Source organism: Sebastes umbrosus, chromosome 5, assembly GCF_015220745.1.
Source record: "Sebastes umbrosus isolate fSebUmb1 chromosome 5, fSebUmb1.pri, whole genome shotgun sequence".
NCBI lineage: Eukaryota > Metazoa > Chordata > Actinopteri > Perciformes > Sebastidae > Sebastes > Sebastes umbrosus.
Window position 1 is genome coordinate 15268146 of NC_051273.1, and position 18287 is coordinate 15286432.

General features: G+C 43.1%; 1 protein-coding gene across 2 annotated transcripts in view; it reads right to left on the bottom strand.

The window, feature by feature from the left end:
• insrb (insulin receptor b) overlaps positions 1-18287 on the bottom strand; it is a 91658-nt gene that overhangs the window by 22710 nt on the left and 50661 nt on the right. For both annotated transcript variants that reach the window (XM_037769509.1, XM_037769510.1), the window contains exons 3-4: positions 421-629; positions 160-293 (exon numbers count right to left, since the gene is read on the bottom strand). In XM_037769509.1, coding sequence (XP_037625437.1) covers positions 160-293; positions 421-629 — 343 coding nt within the window. The remainder of the gene's footprint in view (positions 1-159; positions 294-420; positions 630-18287) is intronic.

Consider the following 18287-nt stretch of genomic DNA (forward strand, 5'->3'; position numbering starts at 1 on the left):
CCACAATCCATTTGTTCTCTCTGAAGACACAGAGGGACGATTTGTTGTGGGTGACAGCTACATCTCATTATGTAATGATGGCCACCATCAATAGCACAGTGGTGTTTATGGTGGCATTAAAGGTGTGTGTGCGTTTGTGTGTGTGTGCGCCAGACGTACGCAGTGGAGTTGATAGTGGTGTATCCAGAAGGACACTCTGGAATACAGGCCCCATTGTGGATAACGTATTCGAAGCAGCCCGTCTCCCGGTCCTGGTTCAACTTCTTAGTCTGTGTACACTGGTTGTGGAGGTCCTGGATTCAAAAACAAGGAAAACACATATGTACCACATGTGTTTACACTAGTGTATGCAGCTTACTGTGTGTACATGTGTGCTAAATATTATACAAGTTAACTTTAAGAATTCCAGTTATTACCAACCTGGCAGAATGAGAAGCTGACACAGCGCCAGCCCTTGAAGACGTAGTATCCAGGAGGACACTTCTCCAAACAGTTGCTCCCATGCTGGAGGTTCCTGCAGGCCACACAGCTACTTGAATTACCCGGCTCAGAGCAGCCGCCCAGGCACTGGTCATGGCAGCACTGGCCCTGGAGGCTACACGCACTATGCTTACAGTTGTCCAAGCACACTGAGGAAAGGAGAAAAAGGAGAGAGGTGGTTAATATCAGGTTCGATACACATGGACTCAGTCATGTTTTATTTCGTATCACCATGAAGATTGTGTTTATAACCACTCCTGGTTTTGATGGCATCTGGAGACGAGTGGGTGAGCAGTGGGACTTAACCAAAGATCACAAAAACACACAAATACCGTGCAGAAGCAAAGTAAAATAAAAACAAAACACCAAATATGAACAGCACGGGTCTGCATGTAGGCAGGCATCTACACGTCTAGCATTTAACGCCTCACAAAACGTTAAAACAAGAAGGGGCGGAGAGAGCAAAACCCTGTGGTCAAAATGGCCACCAAGTGGTGGTTTGCTCTGATCTGAGAGCAGCGATGGGAACCACATGCATGTTTGGTGTGTGTAAGTACACACACATGAACACGGCTGTATGAACTATAAACAGGTGTTCTCGGCGAGGGCTTGTGGTTCCCTGTTGCCTTTTTAATGTGTTGTTGCTGCGGTTGCTCAAAAGAGAAAATGGTAACGGCGTACCGCCATCAGAAGGAGCACAAAACCTGCAACTGAAAACTGTTTGACCCTCACAGAAAGATCAAACAAATGTCACAAATAACTAAGCTACTGTATTGGTAAAGCACTGTTGTATCAACAAGTTGAATATAAACTGCAATTACATGACCTCCTCTCTGTATTCTGTGGTTGTGTTATCCTAAAAATATCACTACTCACCTGAGAGGTTGTCCGAACATTTCAACTTAATTTGCACAAAAGCACACGATTAGACCAACACTAATTAGCAGTGGAGAACACAATCAGACGAGCTCCGGCCGTAATTTGTATACAAACATGTATTTAGACGATCACTGATTGCACACCTAGCGTCCATAAGGGAGCGACTGTCCACAATTTACGCCTGATGGCCAACAGCGGCGGTCTGCAGCGCCATGGAAACAACCTTAATTGCTAATAGGCTGAACATTATAGGTCATTGGCTCATGTCAGGTTTCATTTGACCTATTGGGAAACAGCATTTGGTGAAAGGGCCCGAGTGTCAATTGTGATTGGATTAGCAGTCCCCTGACCTGTACCCTGTAATGATCTAATAAACTAGCTGTTATTGTCTTGTCTGAGGGCCAATAGAGACTCATTACATCTCACCTAATACCAGGCACTGACCTTTTTACCAACTGCACATACTGACTGGACAGGAAATCACCATAAGCAGTGAGTTGGTAAGAGTTTACATACAGTATAGGGTTTTTCTATACACATGTGCTGGCTCGGCTCGGCTCGGCTAGACTCGGCACCTCAGCCCAGCACGGCAGGGATTTGCATCGCCACTACAACAGGGCCACCCTGTTTTACCTAGACACTGTATTACCTATAAAATTTCCTATATTCTTCAAAATAAAAGTCCCCCGTTATGTTTAGCAACTTGTTCTCTTCATATCTGCAGTATTAGTAGACTTATTTTATTAAGAATAGTCGCTAACAAAGCATCTCTAATTCGGATATAAACATTTCATTTAATTTCAGGCTGTATGTTCATTTTAATCTAGAATCCACTGGCAGCTAAAGAACATCAGCCAGATGTTTACAATGACAAACCTTTTAGATTTGTCAGACACTCGCACCTTTATGCTGTGTGTTCATCACCGTCTCTCACCATGTTTCTCACTATACTGTCAGCTTTGATATCATGTGCTGACCGAGGTGAAAACTTACAGCATCAAGGAAAAGAAGATTCTCTATTAGAGAGTATTTGATTATCTCGCGTGACATTGGAGTTATCCTTACTATAAACAAGCTAAAATCAGAAAGATGGACCACTGTTATGGTTCCCCAGCAGCTACAAACATTTAAAGAAAAGTGCATCAAACAGTTAGCTTAAAAGTGCAAAGGAGGCACTGTATGCCAGCCTTCGTGGGATGCCACCTCTGTGAGGACATCACATGAGCTCTCACTGCCGAGGATACAGCTAGGACCCCCCCCCCCCCTGAACGGGAGGGCTGCCCATTGTGCTGCCTGAGTAAAAGCAGAGAGGACAGACGGGGCTGTGGCAGGGGGAGCGGAGGGGTGGGATAATAAGGTTAAAGAAAAGAACAATGACGAAAGGGACAGGGGGTCAAAACCGCGGAGAGGGGGGATGACTAATGTAGATAAAACATAATCTCCGACCTTCTGGGGTAGTTCATGCAGGGGTCGCTCCACTGCATTTTCTTTACCATGAGCTAGTAAACCCACCGCTGCACACAGTCGTCTCTGACCCACAGAGAAAAAATGCACAGCTCTTCCCCAGCCCTCCCCCCTCTTGTCTGTCTGCTGTGTGTGTACATGCTGTGACCACGGCATCGCATAACAAAGCAGGGAGGGCTGAGGGAGCTCGCAGATCCAGCTCCAGTCGAGAGGATCCATGCCGGAGTGCCGCTCCAGCCCCAGATCCACCCTCGGCTTCAGCCAATGTGTTTGCTGACTGGGGGAGGCAGCCATTCAATGGCCTGTTCCATGTCGGGGAGGAGAGACGTCCAGGGTTAACCCTGGCCTTGCTGGGGCAGACAGGGGGCAGACGCAGCCAAGTAGCCAACATGCCAGGGAAGACAAATGTACTGCTGCTGCTTTAGGTGAATTAGAACTGGAGCGGGGCCGAAACAGAGATACACAAATCCATTCAACACAGGGTCGTAAAAAACTGTTGTTTACATCCCCCTGTTATATTAACAGACACGTGTGATGCAGTACCTTGGTATTTTATTTGATCTTTCAGTTATTTTCTTTATTAATCCGAGGTACCCTTTTCCTCTCCTGTTCCTATCTGATCCCAGTCTCAGCGGGGAGCACTATAGCAGCATAACACCACTACTGCAGCAGCATTATTCCTCATTCTGCTCACTCTAGCGCCGCGCTACACAGGCTAGCTGCTATGCCAAACATGCTCCAGTCAGCTCACTCATTCATTCATCTCCTCCTCCTCCTCCACTGTCCTCTTCTCTATCCCTCCTATCCGCCACAGCCTCACCCTGCCCTGCACCACTATCTATCTCTCTATCTGCCTGCCTGCCTTTCTAGGCCACTCTACCCCTCCCACTTTCATTCATACAACGCCTTGTTTTGTTTTCATGCTGGCTGCATGGGGGGATGGAGGGAAGGAAGGCATGGATGGAGGGATGATTTCACTCATGCTTCAACAACAAGAGGAGGAGGAGGAGGAGGCGGTAGCATCCTGGAGAGCTTATCTCTCATTAAGCAAACACACACACACGTAAACCTCACTGTGTCATTCAATAATTTGCTTGCCGCTTCCTCACACACACACATACTGTTCCAGTAAGGGTTTTAAATGCAGAGCCTGATCAAAGGTGTGCTGTGTTTACCTTTCATTTGGCCATGGCAGTAAAGAGCCCTGGCTGCTCAGTCCCCAGGGAAGGAACATGGGAGAAGCTGAGCAGCCAATAGCGTGCAGCCACACACGGCAACACTTCCTGCTCTTAACACATAAAACCTCCCCTTTAATTGGCAGTGTTGTCTACAGGCGAAGTGCTGGGAACAATAACAAACACGTTTTTACCCCAGAGCCATTTACTCAGGAGAACACATGCACGCACACACTCATCCACACACACACACACACACACACAGCTGCTGGATTCACGTTTACTATATTTGGCCACGGTGGGAGTCCTGAGCTTCAAAAGCTTCGCTATTAATGCTTCGAGTGATCTGATGTAAGACATTCGCCCTGAGAGAGTCGAGGAGAGAGACAGGAGGGGGGAGGGGAAAGCGTGTAAACAAAAACACACTGATTGCTGCGAGGGAGAGAGTGATACTGCCATAAGAAGCGAAGCGTCAATACTCATGCAAGCAAGCGCACACATACATAAATACAAATACGCTATGGTCTGTTTGTGGTCACTGCTATGGCCAAGAGGAGAGTAACAGAGGAGGGAGAGTAGAGGGGGAATAAGGTAAGCCGAAGGAGATGGAGAAAGATGGTGGGGAAACAGAAGAGCAACATAGGGTGAGCTAAAGGGTGATGGAGAGGGGGAAAGGTAATTTGTATATTAATATTATATTAATAAAAGTAAAGTAATAGTAAGATGATAGGGCTCTGATACATTTTAAAATTCAAAATTACCCAATTTTCTACACATGTATGGGTTTTACTTTAAAGCTGCAGTGGGTAGAAATGGAGCAAATATGTTTAATTATTTTTATAAAACGGTCACTATATCCTGACAGTAGTGCATGAGACAGGTAATCTGAATTTTTTTTTTGCCGATGTGTCCTCCGATGATCCTAATGGCATCTGCAAGATTTCACAGACCAGAGGAAAACAACCAGTCAGAGCTGATCTGGAGTCTGCCGTCCAGCTGCCGTCTATGAGAGCCACGAGTCAATCACTCACGAACTCCGATCAAACGGTCAAACTAGTCAGCGCTGATTAAATATGAATCAATGTTCTGTTACTTTAATGCCTATTTCTCTCCTCAAATGTTTTCAAAAACATCCTGTAGTGTACTGTTTAGCTGTAAAATGAGAAAGTTTGTGGTCTGGCAGCCATGTTGAGATCAGTTGAAGAAATACCAAGCACCGCCCACCAGCCGGAGTACAGCCAATAGGAACGCTCAATAGAAACACTCTCTCTCTGAAATGACCTGTGATTGGCCAAAGTCTCCCGTCACCGGCTAGATTTTTTTAAAGCCTGAAAACAGAGCCATAATAATCTGTCGTTTTGGTCTTAGTTGTTTTTTATGCTTATTTCATGCTGAATGACTTATTTCCAAGAAACTAATGAGCACATCTCTGGCAAACACAAGATTTAAAGTAGTGCTTTTGTGTGATTCTTTGTGGAGAAACTCAGTTTTACAGACTTTTTTTGGTCGAAGACAGACCCACATTATGCTGAAACTTTTTCCAACCTGTATTAAAGGATGAAAAGAGAAGTAAACAGTCTTTTCCTTTGCACCAGCCACTCCCTCTCAGGGTTACTGACACACAGATAAAGAGCCGCCATCATGCAAGCGACTTTACAAACACAGGAACCTGAGAGGTGTCAATGAGTTTACTCACGTGTACTCGCAAATATCAAGATATTTTACTGCGGTTCCAAGGCTGTGTGGGGCGAGGGGCAGTTGATCTGATGCAAGTGTGTGCAGTGGGCTAAAAATGACCAATTTGAGTAATCCTTGTTTACGTTGTGTGTGTGTGAATGTGTATATGTCAAACCAGACGCTAGCTATTAGATCATTATTGAATGTCTTCTATTGATATCGGCCTCAAACATCCAGCTTCCCAATGGCAACATAAATATGCCAGGTAGGCCTGTGATTTTATAAAAGGTTTCCTGTCATGTGATGAAAGCAACACTATTGGAAGTTCTTGTGAATCGCTGCCAATCAGTGTTCCCTCAGAAGTGGCTCTGTGTATCATCACTACTAATTAATGAAGTAAATACAGAGATAACACTCAGGAATAACAAACTGGAAGTGGAGTATCTCCCTCCCATTCTATCGGCTCTATTTATATAATCCTGTAGAGCTGTCACCAAGACAATGACGACCACGACGCTCTGTGGTGTCTCTTTACAAAGTGTGTATGACTCATACGCTGAAGCCTGAATCCAAAACGGTAAATGTTTGGACAAGACATTTATTGCATGTCCACGAGGTCTTCCTGTATGCATACCCGCTTTGTGCAGGGACTCAAACACACACACACACACACTCATCACTCAGTAATGAGATTGGGTGGTTTACCATGCCAAGATGTTTACTGCTCTGTTTCACGTGACTGGGTCACGACGATGGCTTTATCGACCACATTGTATATTGCAGGTGGTAACACACCGTCACACGGACAACCATTAGGGGCCATTTTACACAAATGCATGTGGATAGTTTGCGCCCTTTCACCTAGTGATGTTTACACTATATCGACTATATATGGACATAAATACAGGGCCAAAAATAATTAAAGAATCAATTTGACAAGAGCCTCCTGTATTAGGTGTAAATTCTTCTATAAAAGTGAAGTGACGTCCAGGGAGGGAAAGGTCAGAGCGCCCTGACAACAGATTTTCCGTTGTTTCAAAGTATCTGTGTGTGTGTGTGTGTGTGTGTGTCCTATTGGCTAAATGACCCAGACTAAATTGGGTTACTGATGGTTGGAATTGGCTGAAAGAGAACAGGGCTCGTCTCTCTCTTTCACGCACGCACGCAGTTCATGCAGCGGCCTCTTTTTAGTGCTTGGCTCACTCCAAGCTAGCAAAACCTCTCTCACCCACAAACTCAATGACCTGCCCTTCGCACGCAGGTCATGGCGGTGAAAACGTCATGTTTGTGGACATATATGGAAGGAAGACGCATCGAGATTAGAATTCAATTTGATTGTTGGGGAGTATGGATGTCATGATACCAGAAATTTAGTAGTCGATACCAATACCAGTGAAATTCCACAATTCTCAATACCAATTCAATACCACGGTAAAAAACAAAAGTAAAACAATAAATCACATGTACTTCAACATACACGTCTTTATTACCTTTGCATACTGTCTTTTGTTATGAAGTGAAACAGGTCATAATTCCCTCTCTATTATCTATTTTATATTGCTGTGAGAAGGTCAAGTTTCTCGCCAAAAACTACATTTTACAAGATTACATTTGAACACATCATGATAACGTTAGAATATACCTTTGCCTAATACTCACTTTAACTGAATAAAGCCTGAACACACCACAATAGTACTTCCCGTTTAGAAGGTTGAAATCGGCAGGACAAGAGCTAGTTAACGTTAGCTGTTAACAGCTGGTAAATAACACAGTCCTGCACAGGGTTTTTCACGACATGGTCATCTGGAATGACGCTAAGTAGTGAGTGAGAGTGGTGTGAAAATGGTCGTCAAACGCCGATTTGTTTCATCTACGCATCATAACAACGGCTTGTAAATCTGCCGTCCTCGGTCTTTTGGTTTCCCTTTTTGTATGACTAATACAAACTACCGCGACCTGCTGGTGTGGAGAGTTATTTCCTCTCACGTAGGTGCAGAACGTCCGTGGTAGTTGGACGTCGGCTGTAGTCTTTGCAGTGTGTTCAATTGCAATTTTTTGGCAAAAACAAAGGCAACCAGTTCTTTAATGTTGGCTTGATGTGTCCCCAGCTTAACGTTAACTAGCCGATTTCAACACAGAATAGGGTGTGTCCCCTGGATGTGTCGATGGTGAGTTTACGGTGTCCCAAACACATTTTCTATCGCCACTAGTCTTGAGCCTTGACCGTATCTACGGTACTAGTGGTATAGTAGAAAAACAAGTACTGTTAGGTTTATGGAAGTATTGGTTCTCGTAACATTCCTTTTGGGGATCACCAATTTATTTAGCCTACATTATGATTCATCAAGATATCAAACAGTACAGAGTTTTTTTTCTCTCTCTGACACACTTGCACACAATCACACCTCTTCCACATATCTGCATACCTGCCCCAACATGTCTAGTTGTTCATTTATATAAACAGTAGTATTCTGTCAATCTCCCCATATTAAAGAAAGAAGACCTGTTAACAAGGCTCTTAAATGTACACTATCTAAAACGAAATCCAATAACACCTTCTTCGCTGCTGCCAACAGTCATTAAAATGACAAGACTTCAGCACTTTGCCACTAAAAAGCTTTATCAAATCAATTAGAGGTTTCTTGCATTGCTCAAGGACAATTCAACAGTATCTGCTCAGGGAGCAGAAACACTTTTTTTCCCTTAAGGGAAGTCAAACTTTACTGTCTTTACGGTCGCATGATCCAAAGCAGCAATATTCGGATCACAAGCGACCTTCTCTGATCTCTAGCCTGTTTATACATGAGCAAAAAAACTTCCTTTGTATGTAAAGGTTAGCTCTTTTCGACAGCCGCTCTAGCAACAAATACCAAGTCTTAATGTAGGGTCAACAGGCGAGCATGACCTGATACACACACATGGACACAGACATGTAAGTGAAAGGGTGAATCTGGTTTAATGAGCATGGTTTTACTCCCTGCTTTGTCTGTCTGTTCATTGATTTCCTTGTCTGTGTCTTCCTGTGTGCTGGCCAGCCCTGCTGGCCCATCTTGTTACCATGGAGATGAGTCCAGACAGAGACTGTCTGCAGTAATTAGCCGCATGCTCCCAACAGGCGCTTTCTTAGGTTCCCCTCTAGTCATCATTTGTGTCTTGTCTTTTCATCATAAAGCGACACTCTCTCCATCTTTCTGTCCCTTTAAGCTTTGCACTCTTCTCCCTGACTCATCCCCCCTTCTCTTGTCTCCTCCTCTTCTCCTCTTGACCCTCTGCTGCCAGTTTCCCTTCTTCACCCCCTGTCCCGCCCTGCCATAGTGTCTGGCCCCAGGTGACAAATCTGCTCCTCCAGAAAGCCACAGCCACTAGATCTCATTACAGACGCTCGGGACGGAGTTACAATCAATACGTCCCGCTGACGGTCCTCCTCGCCACTCCCTTATTCTGTTCTCCTCCGACAGATCCGCCGCAACCACCCTCCCCACTCACCCATCCTCATCCCTGCTTCCTATCCCCTCTTCTGTTACATCCCTATGTTCATCCCTCTTTCTTTAACCTCCTATCCTCCCTCTCTTCTCTCCTCACCCTCCTATCCTTCATCTCTTCCTTCCTCACCCTCCTATTCTCAATCTCTTCCATCCTCACCCTCCTATCCTCCCTCTCTTCTCTCCTCACCCTCCTATCCTCCCTCTCTTCTCTCCTCAGCCTCCTATCCTCAATCTTTTCCCTCCTCACCCTCCTATCCTCAATCTCTTCCAGCCTCACCCTCCTATCCTCCCTCTCTCCCCCCCCTCCTTAACTCCCTCTCTTCCCTCCTAATCCTCCTGTCCTCCCTCTCTTCCCTCCTTACCTTCCTATCCTCCCGCTCTTCCCTCCTTGCCCTCCTGTCCTCCCTCTCTTCCCTCCTTACCGTCCTGTCCTCCCTCTCTTCCCTCCTAATCCTCCTGTCCTCCCTCTCTTCCCTCCTTACCCTCCTGTTTTCCCCCCTCCTTACCCTCCCTCTCTTTCCTCCTTACCCTCGTCTCTTCCTTCCTTACCCTCCTATCCTCCCTCTCTCCCCACATCTTTAATTTTGTCACACTGCCACCAGCCGCAGCATTTGCTGCTGGCTGCACTTTTTCTGACATCTAGACGCAAACATGAAATACACACACACAAACAAAGACAAGCTGCGGCCACATACACACATTTATACATGCAATATATATATATTAAATATTCTCTCACTCACACACACACACACACACACACACACACACACAAAGCTAAAAGTAGACAAAAAACGGTCAGACATAACTGAGATCAACATGTATACACACACGCACACATACACAGAGAGAGAGAGAGAGAGAGAGAGAGAGAGAGAGAGAGAGAGAGAGAGAGAGAGAGACAGCAGGCTTTGCTGACTGGACAGTTTGGTGACAGTGGGAAGGACATCCATCTAGAGAGCAAGACACCTGCATCACTGGCTTCATGATTTTCCTTCACATCACCACCAGCGAGAATCACTCATACACACACATTGATGAGCCTGTGTTATTCATTGAGAAGTGTAAAGGTCTGGCTACTCAAAACTATCCAGCAGCTCCAACTTCTACCATGTCGCAGAGAAAATGAAATGACTGAATAAATGAAATAACACTATTTTCTATTCTAGCTCTCTACAAATAGAAAACATACAAAGCCACAAAGAGCTGCAGACAGTGATTTGACATCTTTAACTGGGCACTCCTAAGTGCAGTTTTATGGATTGTAGTTGTGCTTAGATAAATACCCCTTCATCTGGGTAATTTAATCAGTGGCGCTGAGTGGCAGCCCAGTCATGACTACGGTGTTTTTAAGCCTTCTCTTTTTGCCTCAATGGCCCATTATCTCCTCATATTGGCCACAGAAAGAGAGAAGGAGAGACTCAAATCTCTCCTTCTCTCTCTCTCTGTCCTCAGTTGACACAGAGAAAATGTTTATCAAAGGGCTGATTGTCAGATTCCTTCTCTTTCTCCTCTCCTCTTTCCTTACTCCATCTTTTCTCTCCTCCTACTTCTACCTCTGCTTCTCTCTCTCTTCCTTGGCTTTCTTGTGTTTCAGGGGCTTTGAGTTCAGCTCGCCCTTATGACCGGGACGAGGACGAGGCGTTGTCGGGGATGCCAGACTGACGCTTATATAATGAACTGGCACTCTTTTTTTATGTTTTATTTTTCAGTTAAATACTTTTTCAAGAAAAACATACCATGGCTGTTCCAAGCTTCTAAACTGTGAACTGTGGTGCTTTTCTTTGTTTTGCATGATGGTAAACTGAACATCTTTCAACTGCACCTGTGATGGGCATTTTTCACTATTTTCTGACATTTCATAGATTAAACATTTAATCAATTAATAATGGAAAATAATCAGCAGATTAATTGATAATAAAAATAATTGTAAGTTGCAGCCTTACTTGGAATATATTATATAAATGAAAGGTAACATGATTTTGGAATTTTTACTGGGTTACACTTCAGGGCTGCATGATATGAGGAAAATATGCAATAACATTGATCAATATCACGATAACGATATTACTTGTGATAAATAAACAGATATTAAAGTGTTTGCCTTTCTGCTGCAGTGTACTGATAAAATAGTATACTGCAGCAGAAAGGCATCAATGTTATTGCATATTTTCCTCCTATTGTGCAACAATTGCTTGTCGAATTAAAATAATGAAGGGAAATTATTCCCAGCATCCTTTTATTGAAGAAATTGAGCTGAACACAACAATAAAAAAGAATGATAGGGATTTTACTGAGTTAGTTGAAAGAGAGTATCAGTAGAAAACTGCATTTTAAAAAAGTGCAATATCGCAGTCTTTTGCGTGTGTTTATCACGCAACTTGACATTGTGATGACGATAAAAGAACAATATATCGTGCAGCCCTATAACATTTGTGTATTAAGTCAAACAAACCTGCCACATAGATAAAAGAGGCTAACTATACAGATACACAGAGAAAGATGAAGATGCAGCAACAAGCATACGGGCATATATGAAGACAAACATGCATGCACAGATAGTAGAAACCAATCTTGTACAGGTAAACACAAACAGAGTCTCAGCAAAAACAAGGAGATGAACCCACTCAAACAAAGACACAAGTAAACTTAACTCTCTTCGACACACACACAATCTCCATGCTCCTGTGTTTCTGCAGGCTGGCCAGCTGCACTGAGCAGTAGGCACAGTGTGGGGGCTCGGGCGGGATGGCTGCAGTGCAGATGCTAGCTGCCCTATTTCATATTCACAGCGTAGCACTAAGCAGAGCTACGGAACACAGGCAGGCACACAAACACACATATACGCATGCATTCATGCACAAAGAGCAGAGTAAATGATGGAAAAAGAAAAAAAAACACTATAAGGTTGCTGCTACAGATGATAAAGCTTCCAAAATGTTGGAATATTATGAGCACAAACACATTTTCTACAGAGAAAAAAACAGGTGCCAAAAAAATCAATCAAATTAAATCACAGACATCACTTTTGTTCCGAGTCACTGAGTTAAGAACACAGGGCTTTTTTCAGAAATATGGCCAGATGTCATTGTAAGTGCCCTCGCTGCTCTTCTTTGTATCGGACAAATCTGAGCACCCCCGTCCCGCTCGTCTCCTCCCTCCATTCATATCCCACAAGACCTCAGGAAGGCTATTTATTCTGGGAGGAAAGAGGGAAACTCTCCATCATTACTGGGAGAAACAGGCTTGTCACAAGAGGTCACATACACACATTCTCTCATATTATGTCCAAAAACACACCTAAAACACGGGTCACATGTCGCGGACACGTGAAGTTCTAGTATCTTTCTTTTGTTCTAAGAAAAGCGACCCTCCCTTCCTGCCCCTTGACCCCTGACCCCAACACTGGAGAACAGTTGTCAGTCCTGAATCATACTGTATTCATAGATTAATATCTGCTTGAATTATTCACAAATATGAACATTTTCAGCAAATTTTGAAATGGATGGATGGCTATCCTTTCTGACTTCCATTTCCCCCCCAATGCAGCAAAACAAACACGTCTGCTGCTTCAAAATGATTAAATGAGACACTGCCAAATTTGCAAGACTATTAAACACAGATCTGGAAGAAACAATTTGCACGTCAAAAGGGTAAACGTCAGCTACACAATGTCCTTGAAGAGTTGAAAAAAAACCTCACACATTGGCCAAAATGGTTGCATTGTCTAAACCATTGGCATGGCTTTGAAGGGCCAGTGGTCATGAAATGTACTTGGGGTTAAAAAATCTAAAAACATGGTGGTCATGATGTCTTCGCCCACAAAAAAAATAGTTATGGAACTGTGGTCATCAATTCGCAGTCATCCCTCACAACCTCACTTCAAGTTGCCGAAGCCTCAGTTTGACCTCGATGAGACTCGTCTTTCCATCAGCAGAGCGAGCGGCCAAGGAAAACAGCCGAGAAGACTGGGCCAAGGGTCTCCTGGGCCGGTGTGCAGGGACCGATTATGGAGAGTGTTAGTCATAAGCAAAACAGTGTAAACTCAGATTCAGGCTCAGATGTGCCGAAGGAATTTTGGGAAAATCGGGAGATCTCTTTGCTTCTGTTTCTGTCTAGGGTTTGGTCAGCCATCTGCCTGATCACGTTCCCTGTTCCTTTTGTCCTGGACTGGAAATGTTGTCCGAGGACTGGAACCATATTGGGTTCTGCTGGTTTTAAGGAGAACAGGTCTACAGCTCTCTGGATCAAAGAAAACCATGCAAGATACTGAATAAAAATGTTTTTTAGAGATGTATCAAAGTTTTAAGTTTGAAAAATGTATTTGTTTTTAGTTGTTGAATTTTAAGACTTTTTTTTCAGTAAATTTGTTTACTGAATCTGCTAATCTCATAATGAACGGGAGAAAATGCAGTACATTATTATTAAAATACCCATCTAAGATTCCCAAGTCACTGTCACTTTGATTTTAGGTAAACAGCTGTCAAAAATACCATACTATTCTGTGGTTATTTGTGAAAAACAGACCTTGAAACCAGGCTCTTTATCAGAATAAGACTAGAGCTGCAACAATTAATCAATTAATTGATTAGTTATCAACTATTAAATTAACCGCCAACTATTTGATAATCAACAAATTTGTTTGAGTAATTTTCTATTCCGGCTTCTTAAATGTGACTATTTTCTGGTTTCTTTACTCCTCTATGACAGTAAACTGAATATCCTTGAGTTGTGGACAAAACAAGACATTTGAGGACGTCATCTTGGGCTTTTGGAAACACTGATATTTTTCTCCATTTTCTGGCATTTTATCCAAACAACTTACTGACTAATCGAGAAAATAATCAACAGTTTAATCGACAATGAAAATAACCGTTAGTTGCAGCCCTAAATAAGACTAACTTCTAAAAAAAAAAAGCTATTTAGGCTTCACAACAAACACGATACGGTATGAATAGCTCAGGAGCTGCAGACGAAAGCAGCAGACAGACGTGGATGTTTCCAGGTTGACTCCATTTTAGATCAAATTCTAATCCAAACCCATTCGACAGGCGCTGACATGATTCAATCAATCATCCTGACACCTTGAATCAACAACAGGGATTTCTGGCAGCAATGCGTGTGTGATCGGGTACTCAAAAAGAAGGGCTACCATAATGTTCCACTACAACTGAATGGGAAGTGAGATTCCCCAAACTATAAAAAAATAACCCTTTATGAAAAAAAACTAAAACTTCACCTGTCTGTCTAGATTATGCAGAAATAGTATGCATACCATGCAGTCTACATTGCCATTGTCTGTGCTCCTTATTTGACAGGATTGATATGTCTGCTAGTTAGGATGACGGCTCGCTGTCTGCCTGCCAGTCCGCCCATCAAACATGCCCCTGTTGTAATGCTAATGCAGCGTGCGCCGCGCTAAAACCTCCCCTAATTAAAATCTTAGTTCCAATAACTGCCAGACTAAAGAGATTTTCCATAAGCATACACTATTAACTGCTGAGGCAGAGAACGAAGAGAGATTATGTGCGTGTTTCCCCGTGTGCTTGCATTCACAAGCCAATGGCGAGCATTATACAGTATATGGGATGCTTGGACGTAGACAAGTCCCAACAAACAACAGCAAATGTTACACCTCCATGTAGCAGCATCTCTAGTGAGCTGGACGGGCCATAAACAGATGCATCCTCCACCCTGGTGGTCACACATACTGTGCTCCGACATGCCTTCAGTGGAGATGGGAGGGAGGAACGGAGGCTATAGGGCCGATGCAGCATATTAAAACAGATACGCAACCGAATGCATCGATACAGATGCACAAGTGAAGTGAGCGGAGGATGGAGGAAGGGGGCCAGGCAGAAGGGTGAAGCTCAAGGAGGAGGGAAGGAGCAACGGGAGGGAAGGGAGAAAAGCCTTGACGCGAGGGATGACACATAAAGGACAGGAGGCACGTGGCCACTACGAGGGAAACAATTAACAAAATAACACAACCAAACAGCATGGATTCAACAGTCCAGGGTGAAGAGCTCTCGGTTTCTGTCCTCCTCTCCCTCACTCAGTCAGTCTGATCAGTTCGCTTTGACAAACACCCCTCCCCCAGGCTTGTTTTTCTCTCCTGGTACAGGAATTCGCGGGGCGTCTCCTCAAAAACAAGATTAAACCGTGGACACATCAGTTACCTAAGGAGGGCCATTAGGGATGGGAGTTACAATTCACATTTCTAAAAATGTTCCATCAAAGAAATAATATTCCTTAATGGTATGTTCTATGTATCGATTTTAATAGCTCCTTTTAAATACAAAGCAGGATTATATTAATAATCATCTTTACTTGTATTTTCAGAAGAATGTACAAATGAAAAACTGAAACATAATATTCTCATGACATTCATGTTTTATAAATGTTTCCCTTTTATTTCTCACCTGAATGACCACATGAACAAACCTTTGCGATTTTTAAATTTAATTTCAGGAAAACTGTCATTAATAAAGAACAAACCACCATATGCATAAAATCTGAGTAAAAAAAGTCTACTTTTTATGCAATCAGAACAGTGGGATCTGTATTTATCACAGTCCCTGTAACATCCAACATCATAGCACTACTATGAGAGGGTGCATCTCTTTGCAAATTAAATAAAGTATTATTGACTGAGTTAATCTTTACATGCAAACTATTAATCCAAAATCCATACAGTGTTTTTGAGAATTGGAATACATCGAATACAGTATCACAAAACATAATATTGCATTATTCAATTTTTTCTTATACCCCTAGACGACACTGCATAAACTGAAAAGACTGACTATCAGCGCTTAAAAATAATGTGACAAAAATTTAGTAGATTTAACTCGACATTATTGCCAACCTCAGTTTCTCACTTCTCTGTCTTTCACTGCATGTTTCTGTCTGCAAAGCCGCCAAGTGAGAGACTGTGAGTAAGAACGAAGAGCTGCTTTTTCACTGCAAGGGACCCAGAGCAGACGAGAAAGAGAGCTTTTTGCACATGCATAACATTTTTATTTTATATAAATCTTGACTTTCACATAAGATGCAAAAGCAACCAAGGCTGTTTAAAACCTCTGTTCTGGCTGAGTGAAGTATTGCAGTGATGGAACCAACATGCAGGTGCATCTGGCTCGCCTGCATCCGGAGGGAAATGTGGTAGAAAAAGGGAAGATACACTTGAATGATCTGATCATTAAGAAATATATAGGTTATAATAAAACACTTTAAAGACACAGAACCTCTCTTATTTGATACTTATGACATAGAAGACAACTGAAAGAGTGAGCAGCTCTACTCTAAACATGTTTGCCTCTACAAACAGCCCATGTGTTGTACAAACTATTTCCAAGAATTCAGTTATAACAGAAATACAAATCACAACATCTCTACCGTTGGGACACAATAACACGGTGCTGTCTGCTTTACTGTACAGTGCCCGATAACAAAGAGTTGTGCTCAAGGCTTCCAGTGCTTTTGTATCTATAATTGACTTGATCCTCTGTCCTGATGATCCAAATCTGGTAATAACAATAAAAGGCAAATACACAAACAAAAAAATCTATACGGCTATAGGTTCCAGCCGCTGCAACAAGTTTGAAAGTGTCCGTTCTCGTGTTTGATAGTGATACCCACTTACACCCATTACATCTCTGGCAGCGAGCAGTACAGTGGAGGAGGCGCCGTTTTATTCTGAAAACATTCACAAGCTATTACGGCTGCAGCTCGGGCATAATGTGGACATTCGAGGCAGTAGAGGAGCTGGGTCCTCAGCCAGCCTCAGCTACATGCCAGGCTCAGGCACATGGCGTCCCTTTAGGGGCCTGACTGAAAAACAAACCCCAGCTGAGGGATTTGCACAGCGGGGTGACTGCTGGAGAAGAAGGGTCCAACTACAAAGGAGCACCCGCTTGTATCATGTGGCCATATGTGTGTATGCGTGCACATACATAATACATGTACACTAGAGTATAGGACAAAGAATGAGGAACATGACACATACATTAGGAGGGAGAAAAGGGTGTCAAGGGACCGAAGAGGCCCTACTTATCCTTGGGGGTGCAGGTGTTGTCAACAGAGGCCCCTCTAGCAGGCAGGCAGCCTGGCTGAGTGGGTGGGTGGGTGGCACACAAAGAGAAAAGCCTTTCACTGAAACACAGCAGCCAGAGGTAAACAGAGAGACAAACTGATGCTACCTGTGCCTCACGGAAAGCTTTACCTCTGCTGCTGCGGCTAATAAAACAGGAATAAATAACAAAGACGACTCGAACAAAATCACATTTTCCTAAAATTCACCACTGCAATTTCAATATCTTGATTTTCTGTCTCTGTAACAAACACTGGCCGCTGGTGAGCTCACCAAAGCTGCGTTCAAAATCACATCAACAAAACAACCCAGGAGAAACCTGTGTTTACTGTTGGTGTGAAGGGTTCGATAAAGAATATCTGACTGAGGCCGCTCACAACCAAAGTTTATGTAGCCCCAAAGGTGCTGGGGGCTAAGCTTTCAGCTTTAGTGTATACTGGATACTTATTTATTCAAAAATTCTTTAACTGCCAATTGTGTTGTGCATGTGTTGCTAAATACTATGAGATTTTATCTCGTAGTAAAGCAAAATAAAGCTCTCACTAAAGCTTGCACAAGTTAAGGGCTACCACTATGTCATTATATTGAAGCAGCTAAAAGAAAATGGGCTTGATAGGAGTTTTACTCGTGTTGTTGGGACTCTACTGTTATGGAGGATGGAGACTGCCAAAATCAAAAAATGAATACATAAATAAATACATAAACTGATAGATAAATGAATATACCATTAAATGTACCAAAAATAATATGAAAAACTAGAATGGCACTCAGACGGACAGCAGCTGCCGCCACTCCTCGGGAGTCTCACCACACATCCACACACGTATCTCTCTGCTCGAAGAAGGAGGCGGGGTTACGCGTCATCAGTTACACTGCGCATGTGTTATACCCAGTGATCATAATGTTGTGGCTGATCGGAATCCGTAAAAGAAATTCCTGAATCCGGATCATGATCCGGATCACCACCAAAATTATTTATTTTTATTAACTTTAAATTGATTAATTTATGTTTGCATTTATTCTTTATTTATTTAA